This window comes from Emys orbicularis, chromosome 14 (genome assembly GCF_028017835.1).
Source record: "Emys orbicularis isolate rEmyOrb1 chromosome 14, rEmyOrb1.hap1, whole genome shotgun sequence".
NCBI classification, from domain to species: Eukaryota; Metazoa; Chordata; order Testudines; family Emydidae; genus Emys; species Emys orbicularis.
Window position 1 is genome coordinate 26,182,832 of NC_088696.1, and position 15,915 is coordinate 26,198,746.

The following is a 15,915-nucleotide window of genomic DNA, read 5'->3' on the forward strand; positions in this document are numbered from 1 at the left end:
CTACTCTTAAAGTAGTTGAAACATATGATTAACTCAAACTGCTTGAACTTTTACCTAATTTCCAGGCTTTTTTTTACTACGGAGTTTTCCATTGGCACTGGTGATGTTGATGCAGCTATTGCCAGCCACTGGCATTGTGACAATTTTTCCTCTCAAAATGGACTAGAGGGTGACACCAACCCCTGTAAAGTCTTTAATATTTTGTTCCAACTATGTCCTCCCTTTTTGTTTTATTTTAAATTGTTTTATATTCTTTACTTCAACATCCCTTTGTGAGAGGAAGTAGAAATACAGTTTAGTTGTGTCTATGCAGTGGGACAGGATGATGAAGGTTTGAGAGCAGGCATTTTGTGTCTGTGTTGAATGGCATCTTTCCAATAGGGATATGGTAGAAAAGCATTGTAAAAAGTAAACCTTCAGTGGGCTTTACGACATGCCTTGTGGCTTTATTTCTTTGCTACTTTTCTGTTCTCTGGAGCAAGAACTTTTGCTTTCTTCCTAGATTCCTAAGTAGCATAATAGTTTATGCCACACATAATAATACCTTGCTCCTGTATAACAATTTTCATCAGTAGATCTCACAGTTTATTTATAGAGGAGGTAAGTACCATTATCTTCATTTTACAAATGGAAAACTGAGGCACAGAAAAGTGAAATGACTTGTTCGAGGTCAGCTAGCAGGCCAGTGGCAGAGTTGGGAATAGAACTCGGGTATCTTGATTCCTACCCAACTGCTTTATTCACTAAACCACACTGCCCCTCTAATAAAAATGCATCCTCCTTAAAATATCGCTATACAGTAGTAAATATTAAAATCAGGTGCTCATTCATAGGGTTTTTAAGAGTTTTCATGTCTTCTCACCATTTATTTTCGCTTCTGAATTAATATCCCTTGGATAAGAAATACCACTAATAACCCCACACATATTTTTTTATTCAATACTGAGTCAAAAGCATGGTATGTCCTCAGAATTCTGTCATTCTTCTTCAAGTGGTTGCTCATATCGATTCCAGTTAGGTGTGTGCACGCCGCATGCACAGGTCATATATTGAACGACAATATCGGCAGGGTGATATATTGAGCGCCATGGAGGCGCCACTCCAGGGGGCTCCACAGCTGACCCGACGGGTGCTGCTAGGGGAAAAGCTTTCCGACAACTGTGCCCGTGGCCCGCACACGCCTAATTGGAATAGATATGAGCAACACATCTCGAAGAACAGCACTTACAAGAAGGTGAGTAACTGTTTTTTCTTTGCAGCAGAGAATACATATGCATGCTAATGAACATGCTTATCTTAAATGTGAATTATAAAATGCATGCTGTCTTTTACTGTTAGGATGTAGAATATACTTTAGAGATTGTTTTTCTGTTTAGATTGGCTATGGGAGTATTAGTTTCAGTATCTTTACACTTCAAAACATATTGCTTTTTCCATATATGTTTTGTGAGACAAATAATTGTCTATTTTTTAGTGTCCACCTCTCTACACTAGAAGGACCTTAAGATACACCACACTGTTTAGATTGCCTATTGCTGAGTACCTTTCAAGGCTCCTAGCAAGCTCGTATTGTGGAAAAACCTTCAGTAACCTTTATGCCAATCATCAAAAACCATGAACATTATGAATAGTGGAGAACTTAAGAGGTTAAGGGCAAGACATATATAGATATTATATGCCAAGGGTTTTTTCATGCACTATACATTTTCAGGTGACCACTCCATATTGAAAATGGAGACTTTTCTGACACCAGAAAAACAGGAAAAAATCAGGTTAGTAATATGCAGTTCAGTAAGCTTTCAGACTTCTTCCTGTAGAAATATACCATTAATTAGAAAGGAACTTATAAAGGGACTTTACCAATTATAAAACTCTGTTACATGATATTTCTGTGTAATTTTCCTTTCTATTTTTTCCTTATCCAATACTTGTTCTTCTTTTTCAACTTGCCATTTCCTGTGTTCTTGTGAGATCATAAGAATTTCCACAGAAATAATATGTAATGTCAGAAAAGTGATTATAGGCCAAATTCACTGCTGGCTTATACTATCAGTGACTTTACCCCATAACTACATAGTCTACCATCTGCTTCATCTTACACTGAAGGAGAGCTTTCATGTACATACCTATCTACACTAACAGAGTTAAAATAGAGATACAGGTAATCAGAAGCAAAATATCTTGTCTACCTTAACTTTGTTCTGGTTCAAAAACTTTTTTGAAGTAGAATATTGTCTTGTGTTTACATACAGCATATTTTTAAAATTTCATTAAATTGAAAGATTGTCATTTATAACTCATTTTCATGTGTGTAAAAGGAGTCATGTAATTGCTGGATAAATGAAAAACGTTTAATTATTTTTCAAGGCTTTGGTGATGTTTTGGGATCCACCCAGATCAATAAGGGATTCTGTCATTAGTTGCCCTGTAACTTTGGGGGCCTTTGTGCTGTGCAGCTATGATTCAGTTCCCTGACACCAAAAGCCTTCCCACAAGCAAAAGGGCTAACGCTGGCTCTCACTAGCCTAGTTACTCTTTGCAGGGTGACACCAACATCCCCTCCAATACCAGGTCTCACCAAATACGTCCTCCCTGAGTTTTTAACTCCAGGATACTCAGACCGTTCCCCTCTGGTTCATCACCCCAGAAGGCGTGAAACACGCCCCCACCCCACCCCACCCCCAGTTATCAGCTCCCTTTGGCATTCACACTCCATACAGTTTTCACACCAGAGACCTGCTTGGGATAAAAATAAAAAGTTTATTTAATAGAAAAACCACAGATTCAAAGATGAAATAGTAGGGGGAGAGCAAACATATGTAAGTTACATAGAAAATAAACATAACCTCAGTCTTTACAGTTACAATTTTCTATATATGCACACACACCTTCACAACCATAACCTGTATACATATCTCATAATGACTAGTAAGTTCATTGCATTTACAGACATTCATAAAAGATTTTACTCAATGTATTCTTAGAGTTAAATAACACAGTATGCTATCAGTTGGTTTAACTGCTTATTTCTGGGGGGATTAAACCTTCTGTCCTCCCTTGGGGTGTCTAGACCCTGATTATCACAGTTTCTAATGAAACAGTTAAAAGCTAGCTTAATAACATAACTTCTGATATTATGAATTATTTACTGTTAGTTTGCAGAACAAAAAAAGAGTTGTATTAGAAAGTTGAAGTAATCCAGTAAGGGAGTTATTTACAGTGTAAAATTAGTGCTGGACTTGAAACTCCTGCCAGCTAGAAAAGTAATTGCAAGCTATATGCTTCAAAACAGAGTGAAACGCTAGTATTTTTGGTTGAGACACTATTTGGCGCAGACCCAAAAGCACTGAGCTGTGAACTGTTGTCTTTGTGTTTGTGGGGTCTAAAGTGGCAGCAGGCAAGCAGAGAATAATGGAAAGGAGTCTAGAGGGCAGGTGGGACTTAAAGTTAATCTTTGCTAATCTAGTCATTTACAGAATGGTGCACTCATCTTTAAAATATGGGGTTTATTTTGTACTATTAATGTATTTATACCCAGCTGTATTTTCTGAAGCATATGTCATCAATTTAAAAATATATATTATCTGTATTTTTGTTTTGATTTTTCATTCAGGTTGTCAAGTGAACATACATTTCCTTAACATCAGTTAAACAAAATAATACACGCTCTTTTGAGAAGAGTATTATATTTGAACATTAGTAGGAACATTGGCAATTGTATAATAAAGTCCTTACTATATTATGTTTGAACTTTTGCTCCTAGCCCGAGTTTGGGTTTTTTGGTATGGTAATGATGCAATCTGGTTTTACTTAATGATACTTTTAATGAGTACGCAGTGCACCATCATTACTATTGTCACCTAGCAAATTATTTTAAACTACTAATTGAATTTTCTGTGACAAAAAAACATACTGTTGCCAAACACTCTTGTAAAATATATCTGTAAGGGGCTACATTTCTGAGGTGGTGGTAAGCCTCCATGAGACTCCAAGAAAGGGCTAAAAACGTGGTTTTCTTAATCTGGTTGTTAAATGTTTGGGTCACAAACATGGTTGTTTTTGTAGTGTGTATGGGAACTTAGAACACTTGGGCTAACATCCCTTTGCTTGCAAAAAGTGGTGAGGGCTTCTGTTTTATATCCCGTCCCAAAAAACCAGCACTGCAAGCAGCATAGGGTCTCCTTAAACACTGTGCTGGGGAGCTGGCTCATTCAGTCTGATGAGAGTAAATCCCAAGTTGGTATAGCTGCAGGCCCTTGTAAGTTTTGAATAAAGTTGCACTGTGGTTAATATACTTAAGGAATCTTAGAAAAATGTAATGCTTGGTTTGCTTCCCAAATCTCTTGGGGTCCCCCCCCCCTTATATAGGCCAAGTTGTCCAGATGCTGTCAAAAAAGTTGGTTGTAGGAACAAACTATTTGTCATTTAATGTTTCATTTTATCAATACTTTCTTGCATGACATCAAAATCAAAAAATGTGTTGGGGTGTTATATAAAGCATGATACCAAGACCATAATATCCTTAAACGAATAATTGTAAAACAAATTGAAATATTTTATTGATTCTGAGCCAATTTCTGCTATCAGATGTTCATGTCCAACTTTTAAAAATATTGTAACCTGAGGCCTGATCCTGCAACCAACCCTTACTCATATGAACATACTCCCATTGAAGTTAATTGAACCATAACCTTTTGAGAAATGTCTAAGGCCCTGATCCTGCAAATGTTTACACGCGTGCTTAACTTTAAGACAGCAGAACTACTCACATGCTTAAAGTTAAGTATATGTGTGTTTGCAAGATGGAATAGTAATTGTGTGAGTTTGAAAGGAAAAAAGTACATTTGTGGAATGACACCTGAATATATAGTTCTTAAGCTTTAGAGTAAAATGCTGGAAAAAAGAAAATTATGCATTAGATAACTTAGGCTGTCTGTCAGGTCCAGATGTCACCCACTAGAAGATTGCTTTAGAAGGAATAGTTTATGATCCAAATTCTGTTCTGTTATTCCATTGAAAATCTGAAGTTGTAGCACCACTGATATCACAGGAGTTGCTCTGGGTCTGTACTGGTGTAACTGAGAGAAGAATTTAGGCCTTCATCCTTGCAACAGGTAAGCTTAAGAAAAAGTACTTCTCTGGGGTATTCCTGGAAACCCCACCGGACTGAAAAGAGAAGGAGAAAAAAGCAATGAATGACAGTATGGGGGCTCAAAGCCTGCACTTGTAAAGAAGAGGAAATGGTGTTTACATATTCGGTTAGTTTGAAGCTTGTTTTTACAGAGTGAGCATTGATTAATGAAGAGAATTAGGTTTTAGAATAATTATATATTTTTATTTTATTTATTTGCACTACAAACTAGTGCCTAGAGTCCTCAACTGAAATTGAGGCTCGATGGTGCTAGGCACTGTACATGCATGTATTGTGAGGCAGTCCCTCTCCCAAAGATCTTACATTTTTAAATGGACAAGATAGGCAAAAAAGCAAGAGACAAGGCTACGTAGTTGCCCAAGGTCACACAGGATGTCTGTGACACTCTCAGGAATTGAACCCAGGTCTTCTGAGTCAAGTGCTGCAACCCTTTCAGTCCTGTAATACCTGCATGATAATTTTACAACAGAGAACTTCATTCCACAGGATCGTTAATCCAGCACCCTTCATGGGTGCTTAAATTCACCCCTATTAATTTGGGACGGAGGGAGGAGTGTGGAAATAAAACAGCTCTGCTAGCTATAGCCAAAAATGCTTTTCTGTGCGCGAATTGGTCAGTACAAAAACATCAGCAAACACATATTGAATGCGTTAGGACCACAGGGGGGAAATTGTGGAGCAGTTCACTTTCCTGAACCTAAATTTCTCTTGAGGTTTTTCTAATACCCCCTCATCAATTTCTTGAGGATAATTGAATATTTTGGGTAAAGACTAAACTTGTATAATAGCTGCATGGCAATCCAATGATAGCAGTGTTTGTTTTGTTAAATTAATCTCTTGTGCCTTATCTGTGTACAGTAAAATACTGTCTGTGGAATGGCATTATGAAACACACTGGTGCTAAACAGCTTTCCCACAAAATTCTCCTTAGGTTGAGGAAGATAAGAACCACCACTGTCGTCTAATTCACCCTAACTGCCACCTATAAAGCAGTTCTGTGGATTTCCTTCTTAATTTGGAGGGATGTAGGGAATACCAGGTCTGTGGTCTCTCATACTGTGGGGCTCTTGCAGGTAAATACTGTAAATTAGTTAAGGAGAAGAGAATGTTGCCTTTTTCCCCTTCTTGCATTTAAGGACAAAAACCCTTTGTTTTTATGCTGATTTTTTTTTTTAAATTCTTGTCCTCCTTTTGTAGCCATGCACTAAAGCAGTGCATGATACATTAAATATTGTTTAAATTTTATTTTCAAGTTTTCTATTTCACTTCTGGTCAACAGACATAATCAGAACTCTCTGTTTGTGAAACAATCTGGTTAGCTGATGTTAACCAAATTTGTTGCGTGGAAACCAGTATTTATCAGAAGACAGACATTTATTGGTACAGCATGAGCAAACTGTACAGAACTTCTGCTTATTCACTTTCATTGTATTCCTAAAAAAAAAAAAAGCTGCAGTCTTGAAAATTGAACTCCTTGTCAGTCCTTTTATTCTTATGGGACTGTTTAATATTAAACTAAAAGTATATACTGTCATCTGTATGCAACAATTTTAAATAAGTTTCTGTGCATTAAAACTCTTAATTGGCTGTGTGTAGCACTATATTTCCTAGTTAAGGAGGTATTGTAAAAGGCAGGATTTATAATTGGGGGTCAGATATTAAACTTGAGCTGTTCAGAATCATAAACAATTTTTTTTCTTTCTTGGCTGGCTTTGGAAGAGCAACTCTAGTTTGCAGGTTAAGAATAGGCGTACTGACCCCTTTGAAGCGCTGCCTTGTAGCGTCCAGACCCTTATCCACAGAATTCTTACCGAAATACCAGGTCTGCTGTCACACCAGTGTACTGTGATTCAGTTCAGGATCAGCAACTTGTTACCATAGCACTGAGATGTATTTATATTGAAAACAATAAGTTTATTATCCAAGAGATCATGAATAAGGATAATGGAAACAAAAAGGTAACCAATGAAACAAAATCGTAACATGTTCTAGAGATTAAACAGGCTAAACCTCCGGTTTAAAGAAGTTTCTCTCATCCCAAATACCTTCTGCAATATTTGCAACCAAGGCTGGTTCAGATCTTACTTTCATGAATGTCAACATGCTGCCCATCTGCTTTGTAAGTGCTGGATAAGGGCGTGTCTTCCTTGTCTCCTCCTCATATCCAACAGAGATACAGGTGAATAAATATCCCCTGTCTGATAGGAAACTTGTTTCTTCACTTCTGCTGTGATACAGAATCATATTTTCAGTATACATACATAACTACTTTTGTAATATCTGTACATACATTTCAGAACAATAAAAATGATCAGTGACCTTGGCTTTCAGATAAAACATCGCATCACATTCTTTGGTGAAACAAAATGTACATACTAGAATCAGGATATCCTTGTAATGCTCTTGCCAGTTGTCACTGAGGAGTTCTTTGCGTCACAAGTGTGCAGAGAATTATACATTCACAAATAGTCTAGGACCAGGTTAAGAGAGCTTTGAAGCTATCTATCAAGGTATTTTATACGGCCACCATTACCATTGTGTCTGAGCAGTTCTTAATCTTCACCCATGTGAGGTAGGGAAAAGTACTATTATCCCCATTTTATGTATGTGGAACTCAGGCACAGAGAGACAAAGTGACTTACCTTAGATCACACAGGAAGCCTGCGGATAGGCAGGGAATTGAAGCCAGGTTGCCTGAATCTCAAGCTAGTACCCAAATCCCTGGATTATCCTCTTTTGTGGCCTTCAGGTATTTTGTTTAAAAGGGAATGTCTACACAAGTGCTACAGTAGCACTGTTGCAGGGTAGACACTGCAGTGACAGAAGGGGCTTTTCTGTTGCTATAGTAAATCCACCCCTTAGAGAGACGGTAGTTAGGTCAACAGAAAAATTCTTCTGTTAATCTAGCTACATCTAGAGAGGGGATTAGGTCAACCTAAATACGTTGCCCAGGTCTTGAATTTTTTCACAGCCCCGAGTGATGTAATGTAACTAGGTTGACCTAAGTTTTAGGTGTACAGCAGGCCTAAGGGTCAGGCTAGTTGGATGGCGTGGCCCTGTAAGGTGTATAAGCAACACACAAATATGTCTATAAGAGCTTATCTGGAAGTGATTTATCTTTGCTTAGGAATTTCATTATGGTAATGTTAATTTTTGGGACACCTTGGAGAGAGACACCACATCCAACAAAAGAATAGAGGCGCTCATTTTAGTAGTACAGTATCCCAATGCAGGGATAACCTTTCAAGACAAAGCAACTCCACCAAGTCATGGTCTCATTGAAATCATTTGGAGTTTTTCTTATTGACTTCAGTTTTGCTCAGTGTGAACCCAGCTAGCCACCGTACAAACTAGGGAAGTCAATTTTGTGCATAGAGTTCTAAGTGGCCTCAAGCAGCCATCTAAGAGAGAATCTGAAGAAATTAGAGTATTCTTTGAGAGCTTATGGGTTGCAGCAAAAAAGGTGAGTTTTATTGGACTGGGTTGATGCATCCCTCTGAGTGCCTATAATGTGAAATCCAGCATGTCAGGATCTGATGAGCCCCAGTGAGACATGTTTGCATTCCACACAGACGGCTTCCTTCTTTATGCATACTGCATGTAGCAGGCTTCCCATTCTCTGCCACCCCAATTGACAGTCATCAGTGATTGATAGGACACACTCCTTGGAAGACAGGAATGGAATCTGTTGATTGAGGTGGGGGAAGAGGGAAGTAGAGCTGCTGAACAGCAAACTTCATTGTCTTTGTTTGATATTACAGGGGTATAGATAACTTTTTATTTGGGCAGGGGGTGTGCTGGAGTGTTTAAAAAAAGGTATTGAATATCACTTTAATCAGTAGTTTTGTACCATAACTATAAAAGTGGATAGATTTCAAGTGAGATAACTAGCTTCTCTTCTGCGCTCAGTGTTTGTTTATTAATGGAATCCCCAAGTCCCCTACCTGTCTACACCAGTGCTTCTCAAAGTGGTGGTCCGTGGACCGGTGCTGGTCCGCGCGCCATCGGCTGCCGGTCCGTGGCGAGTTTCCTCATAAGAGCGTCGAATAGGATAATAATATGGCATCGGTCCCTGGCACATTGGGAAAAAAAATTGCCGGTCCCCCACATCAGATAGCTTGAGAAGCACTGGTCTACATCCATGTATTACTAAACCAGATTGAACACAAAAGCAAGATAGTCGTAGCTAATTGCAGGCATATAGCAAAACAATGTCTGATACAGGCATAGTCCAAGTACTGTTTGTGATGTTGTGCTGTCTATGGTTTTATAAAAATATGATAATTGAATATAATGTAACTGGGATATGCTTCATGCAAAAGGTCTCTTGTAAGGTAGCATTACAAAGCTTATAATCTACTGAGTGTGATCATCCTATTTGTATAAATGTACCACTCTTGTATCTGAAACTAGAAATATGAAATATAACTCTGAGGGCCTATTGTAATTATGCAAAGAGTGGGCCATTAATGGTGGTTTGGAATCTTGATGACTCCCATTAACCAGGACCATTGTCTGCAGATGGCTGTGTTTTACCTGTGAGTCTTCCTGTATATGTGTGTGCTGGCAAGTGGGTAATGAAGTCTTGCAGTGACGTGATCATGTCACCTGAACTGGAATCCATCTTTAACCTGGTGCTTTTCCGGGGGGGCGAGAACCCAGAGGGTTCCCGCCTTATGCAAAAGATATATAAAGGGGTGGAAGAGAACAAAGAGAGGAGCCATCATGAAGAATCCCCTAGCTACCACCTGAGCTGAAACAAGAGCTGTACCAGGGGAAAGAATTGTGCCCAGGCCTGGAAGGTGTCCAGTCTGAGGAAAAAACTTACTGAAGCATCTCTAAGGGTGATATTATCTGTATTTAGTTTGATTAGACATAGATTTGCGCGTTTTATTTTGCTTGGTGACTTACTTTGTTCTGTCTGTTACTACTTGGAACCACTTAAATACTACTTTCTGTATTTAATAAAATCACTTTTTCCTTATTAATTAACTCAGAGTATGTATTAATACCTGGGGGAGCAAACAACTGTGCATATCTCTCTATCAGTGTTATAGAGGGTGAACAATTTGAGTTTACCCTGCATAAGCTTTATACAGGGTAAAACGGATTTATTTGGGTTTAGACCCCATTGGGAGTTGGGCATCTGAGTGCTAAAGACAAGCACACTTCTGTGAGCTGTTTTCAGGTAAACCTGCAGCTTTGGAACAAGTAATTCAGACCCTGGGTCTTTGTTGGAGCAGACGGGATTGTCTGGCTCAGCAAGACAGGGTGCTGGAGTCCTGAGCTGGCAGGGAAAACAGGAATAGAAGTAGTCTTGGCACATCAGTTGGCAGCTCCCAAGGGGGTTTCTGTGATCCAACCCGTCACACAGTTGCTTCATTTTATAGAACTTATTCTGAGTGTTGCCAATTAAATATTCAAGTCCTTGGCCCCTTTCAAAAAGAGTGCAATACTATGCAATGTTGACTATATTTACAAAATACTAACAAAAGACATAACTATAAGCATGTTTATTGCCACATAATGGTACACTAGCTATGATCAGACCTTACAAATATCATGCATGCATGTATCTGAGGGAGAATATAAACCCCAAAGCAAACTTTGTTCATTTTGTTCTGTGGATGCAATAACTAAATGGCTTACTATTTTAAACAACCTAGTTTTAAGAAATAATTCGTAGGTCAACATTACTCCATCTCTCCCATCCTCATCTCTGAGTTAACATTATCCCTTCTAAGCTACTAAAATAATTCTGATGTTTAAACATAATAGTAAAATTGGAGAGCACATAATCTTGTCTTGAATATTTTCTTGTCTGATAAGTGGATATTTTTGAAAGACTTAAATGTTTTAGGTTGTTTATAAACTTCTTTTAATTATCCTGATCTTTTGAGTCTTTGTTTTCTTCTTGGTAATAAAGAATTTTATCTGTGTGTTAAGAAATACTATTATAAACCCTAAGTGAGATTTTCTTTTCTTAGACTGCAGAGAGCATGTCGCAGAAGATGCAAAAACAGAATCCATCAGTGACTCACCCGACCTGGCTCTGCCACCTGAAATGCCAATATTAATTGATTTCCATGCCTTAAAAGATATCCTGGGGCCACCTATGTATGAAATGGAGGTAAGTCTTTCATTTTTCTTTGTCTGGCAGCTTCTTACTTTTCACTTAAAATATTTTTGTCCATAGTGATTAGTAGTTCCATCGCTGGTGACTGATTTTGTTTAGGATGTGGGTTTTCTTCTTTTTTAATGTATTTTTGATATAACTGTTTCTCCTCCTTTCATGACCCTTGTCCCTAAGCACCTTTTCATCTGGACTGCATCCAACAAGATTGAATTTCTTTAGGTGAAAAAAATAAACAAGTATACTGTTTGGTAGTGTGTAATAGTCCTATGAGATGACTACATGTTAGCTAAGATCTCTGCAGTTAATAATGTGTTGTTTTTGTGAGCGTTTATACATTTGTCTTGGGCAAAAAGCCAAAAGCAGAACCCAGGAAACCTGTCTCCTAAACAGAGGCCCTAACAGCTAAGCCCGAATCCTAATAAAAATCAGTCAGCATTTTTAGGTATATAAAACCAGCCACTTCACTTTATACCACTTGCTACCAAAAATTTTGTTTTGTGACTCTACAGCCCCATCCCAACTTTAGTCTCCCATGCCCTGTCACTCAAAGGGCATGCCTCCAGTCCTCCTGTTACCTCCTTTCCGCATGTGGTACTTTGTTCTCTGTTATACTACCCAGCTACCATTCCTCAAGGTAGACTCCCTATCTTGAGATTCTCCTTTGGCTACTTGCACTACAGTTATTCTCTGCCTCACCCTGGATCCAGGTTAACTTATTGAGCAGCAAATGGTGGCTGTAGTACTCCATAAATCAGCGTCTTGTACCACAGGAGAGTAAAACAGTTGCTGCTGCAGAGTGCCATGTTTGTTTCCTTAATTCTGGAGAAGGGAGCAATGAACCAGTAAGGAATACAAGTGAACAGGAGACTAATGGGATGTGAAATGCTTGCTTCTAGTAGCTTGTCCCTGAAGTTCCCTCTCACTGCGATGGGAGGGCCAGACTGAAGGGATTTGGAGGAGAAAAAGGCAGCTGGGGATGCATGGACTGGGGAGGAAAATGAGTTAATTGTTTGGGATCGAGCTGAGGGGGTGCAGAGTGTAAACCTGTCAGGGATGAAGAGATTGGTGGGCATGGAGGGAAAGGGAAATGAGGAGACTGGTAAAGAGGAGGGAACAATGGGATTGATTGTGTCAGAAAGGATGATGGAAAAAGTGATTGATGGTAGCAGGGAAAGCTGAGAATTTGGGGGAAGGGAGGAGGACTCAAAGTGAAATGTTGGGCAATAATGTAAATTTATATCTGTCTTTGGTGGGATAAGCTCACATTAGCAATTTTGGCCTCTCCACTTGCACATTGGGAGGTAGGAAGTACAGAAACTTGCTTGTCAAATCAAAATCATTTGCCTTTCAGCAGTCTCCATCCTTACATTTCAGTCCCACAGAAACATCCATGCCAATCCCAACAATAGAATTTGGGCAGATGACAATTTGAGAGAGAGTTTGATTTAATATCGTGCCTTGTAAATCTCTCGCCTAGTGTTGATATGACTGTGTTTAATTGCAAGTGGCCATCAAATTATTTGTATTGTTGTCTACAGCTTTTACAGGAATTGCTTGTGCTGTCTTTCCTTGGAGCCTGTTGCTTTTGGAAACAAGAAATGAGTGAAATACAGGAAGGGTCTTTCAAGTAAAGAATATTTTATATCATCTTCTCAATTATACAGATTTCCTTTGACCACTGAAAATTTGGTCTTAAGGGTAGGATCTGAAGGGATCACCTGAGTATTACTTGAATTTTTAATGCTTTAACTGCAGATTTGTTGAAAGCTATTACAGTGACCCACGGATTTAAATATTCAAGGGATTCAAAGCCTAGGCAAAGCTCTGATCTATACAAATGGTGATCATGGATTGGACAAGTCTACTCTGTTGCTAGTGGAGATTTCATAGTCATAAAAATTTGGGGATAAAACTAAATTATGGCTTTAAATACGGCAGTGTCAACAAGGACTCTCTCTGCATATCCCAACAAAAGTTCACATACATACACAGCTACACACCAGTTTCCCGTCAAGAAGAAGAGTGGTTCTTGAATCCTTTCAAAACGGTTGCATTTCTTTGTATTCTTCATTCAGGTTACAGACAAAACAAAACAAAAGATCCCAGCATTTTGATTTATGACTTTCATCAGGTCTCTCAGTTTGGAAACAGTTCTAGAAGAGGTTATTCAACTGGGAACAGGAGTGCACCTCTTTGTGTACTGTTTTTGCTAATTGGTCACATTTTCCCAAATATTTTAATTGTTCTGAAGCTCTTCAGGGATAAATATTACATGTCAAATTTTTAAACCTCGTTCCTAATTCTACATGTACAAATATGCAAGTGCCACTATTTGCATGTAAACATTTTTGACATACTTGGAAGTCAGGGATCCAAACCAAATGGCATATATAGGAATAGAGATGAAGCCAGGCAAAGCCTCTAAGCACCTGGAAATTTCTCTCTCTCATCTATTACTTGTACTATGTATTACTAGTAAATTTATCCCTGAGCAATACATCAGTTACTGTTTCCATAACTAACTGTTGGTAGGCATAACTTAAGGGTAATCAGCTTCCAGGAAAACACATAGTGTTGGCTGGTAGTTATATAAGTATCTTGTGGTACATAAATATTACATGGGTTCCAGAATATTTCAAAACACTTTGGTTCATGTGAATTTTGTGTGTGTTTAATTCCAAAGATGATCCTGTGACTCTTTTCTAATGAATTTCCTCACATTCTCTTTCTAATGAACTTCCTCAAATGGCCAAGTGATTCTCTTTCTAATGAAAAGTGTAGCCCTCATCCCAAAGAAGGCTCGGTTCCATTTGTTTTTCTTTTTTGCAGCCTGCACAGAGTCTCATTTCTCTTTATATCAATCTTTTGAGAGCTTCACCTCTGACCTGCATTCTGCCATATATAATTAGCTGAAATCAAGACACAATGAAGGTGATTGTCGTGTCAGTACTTAGTTGTAGTGTATCAAGCAAGGAGGAATTGAACACTTAAAGTGATTGGACTGATCTGCCTTCCCCAAGGGTAAATACCTTGGATTGAGACCTTTTTAATAAATTAACCCTATAATTTTATGCTGAGCTCTCCCAATAGAAAGGGACAGAGGGCTAAATCTTCAGAAAGACTTAGTGTTGGACATAGGTGCCCAAGGTGCCACTGAGATCCTCAAAACCCTTGTTCAGCTGCTGCTTAACTCTGTAGCCACCTAAAGTTTCCAGGCACCTGATTTTGACCATTAAAGTCCCTTAGGTGCCTAGGGTTATGCCAGTGAGCAGGTGCACAGCTGCTTCAGTCTGGGCATCCAGGCACTTCTCTCATGCCTAAGCCCCCGCAGGATCCTCCAATGGCATTGCCACACTTCTCACCTCTGGGCTCGAATTGGTAGGCATGTTCAGAGGCTGCCTAAACTCCCACAAAACAGCCCAAGAGATGTTTGGGGATGAGGGGAAGGGTGAGGAGAAGGTCTCTCTTGAGATATGGGAGACCTGGATTCAATTCCCCCCTCTATCTGATGTAGAGAGGGCATTTGAACTTGGGTTTCCCACCTCTTAGGTGATTGCCCTACCCGCTGGACTTTATTCATTCTCTTTCTGTCGCCCAATGGCTATTTAATTATTTTTACACAGTGGAACAGCTTCAACAGATTGAGAGAAACCCACACCAGAATCTCTCTTATCCCAGTGACTAGGTCACTCACCTAACACAGATGAGTTGCCTAACCATTGGGCTAAAGGTTGTAATGGAGACTGCTGCCTTCTCTTCTCCCTTGTGTTTCATGCAAAAAAAATAAAAAACCAAAGAAGCTTTTTGGTGCATAACTCCAGGAGATGGTTCACATCTGAGAATCCCAAGTAGCGACAGGCCTGTATTTTGGAGCAGAGCTTCCTCAGAGCTCAGGGCATAGGATGCACCATTGCCTGTTGGCTAGTGTAGGGCCTGTAGCTCTGCTCAGCTGGCTGGCTTTTGTGGAGCTCATTCTTAGGCACCTGACTCCCCCCATGTGTTGTATAGGGAGTTAAGTGCTTAACTTGGGGTCATGGATTCCATTGGATGGTGAGGCATGTAAGGGTTAGGTCTGCAGTGTCTAAGTCCCTTTGTGGATATAGCCCTCTGTTCATAATCGTACGGTTAATTCACAACACACAATAATCTTTGCAGGTTATCTTAAAGAACAAAACCTACATTTCCTAAGGTGTCAAAGTAGGCTAATTACAGATTTGAAACAAATCATGTCATTGGGCTTTGGAAGAATCATAACAGTGAAACAGTAGCAAGTGAAACATTATCTATACCAAATGAAAAACTCACCAGTCTTTTCTGTGAACATGAGTGATAGAATGCTCTTGAGCCCAGCAGCAGGTAGATCAATTGTGCTTGGAAGTGGAAAGCCTTGGTGCCATGGAAGTATAGAGTCCCACAAATCTAAAAATTAATGTATTTGATGGCAGATAAAAAAAATAAAATAAACGATGGTCTTTGCCTGTATGTGGGCACTTTTAAAGGAGACCTTTTCTAACAAATGCATCATAGACTCATAGACTTTAAGGTTAGAAAGGACCATCATGATCATCTAGTCTGACTTCCTGCACATTTGTTGCTGTGGTGGTTTTTGCAGGAGAAAGGAATCTCA

At 39.1% G+C, this 15,915-nt stretch overlaps 1 protein-coding gene across 2 annotated transcripts in view; it reads left to right on the forward strand.

Annotated features, from left to right (window-relative positions):
- Positions 1-15,915, forward strand: part of LONP2 (lon peptidase 2, peroxisomal) — an 83,039-nt gene that overhangs the window by 53,931 nt on the left and 13,193 nt on the right. For both annotated transcript variants that reach the window (XM_065416470.1, XM_065416471.1), the window contains one exon: positions 11,140-11,282. In XM_065416470.1, the coding sequence (XP_065272542.1) occupies positions 11,140-11,282 (143 nt within the window). The remainder of the gene's footprint in view (positions 1-11,139; positions 11,283-15,915) is intronic.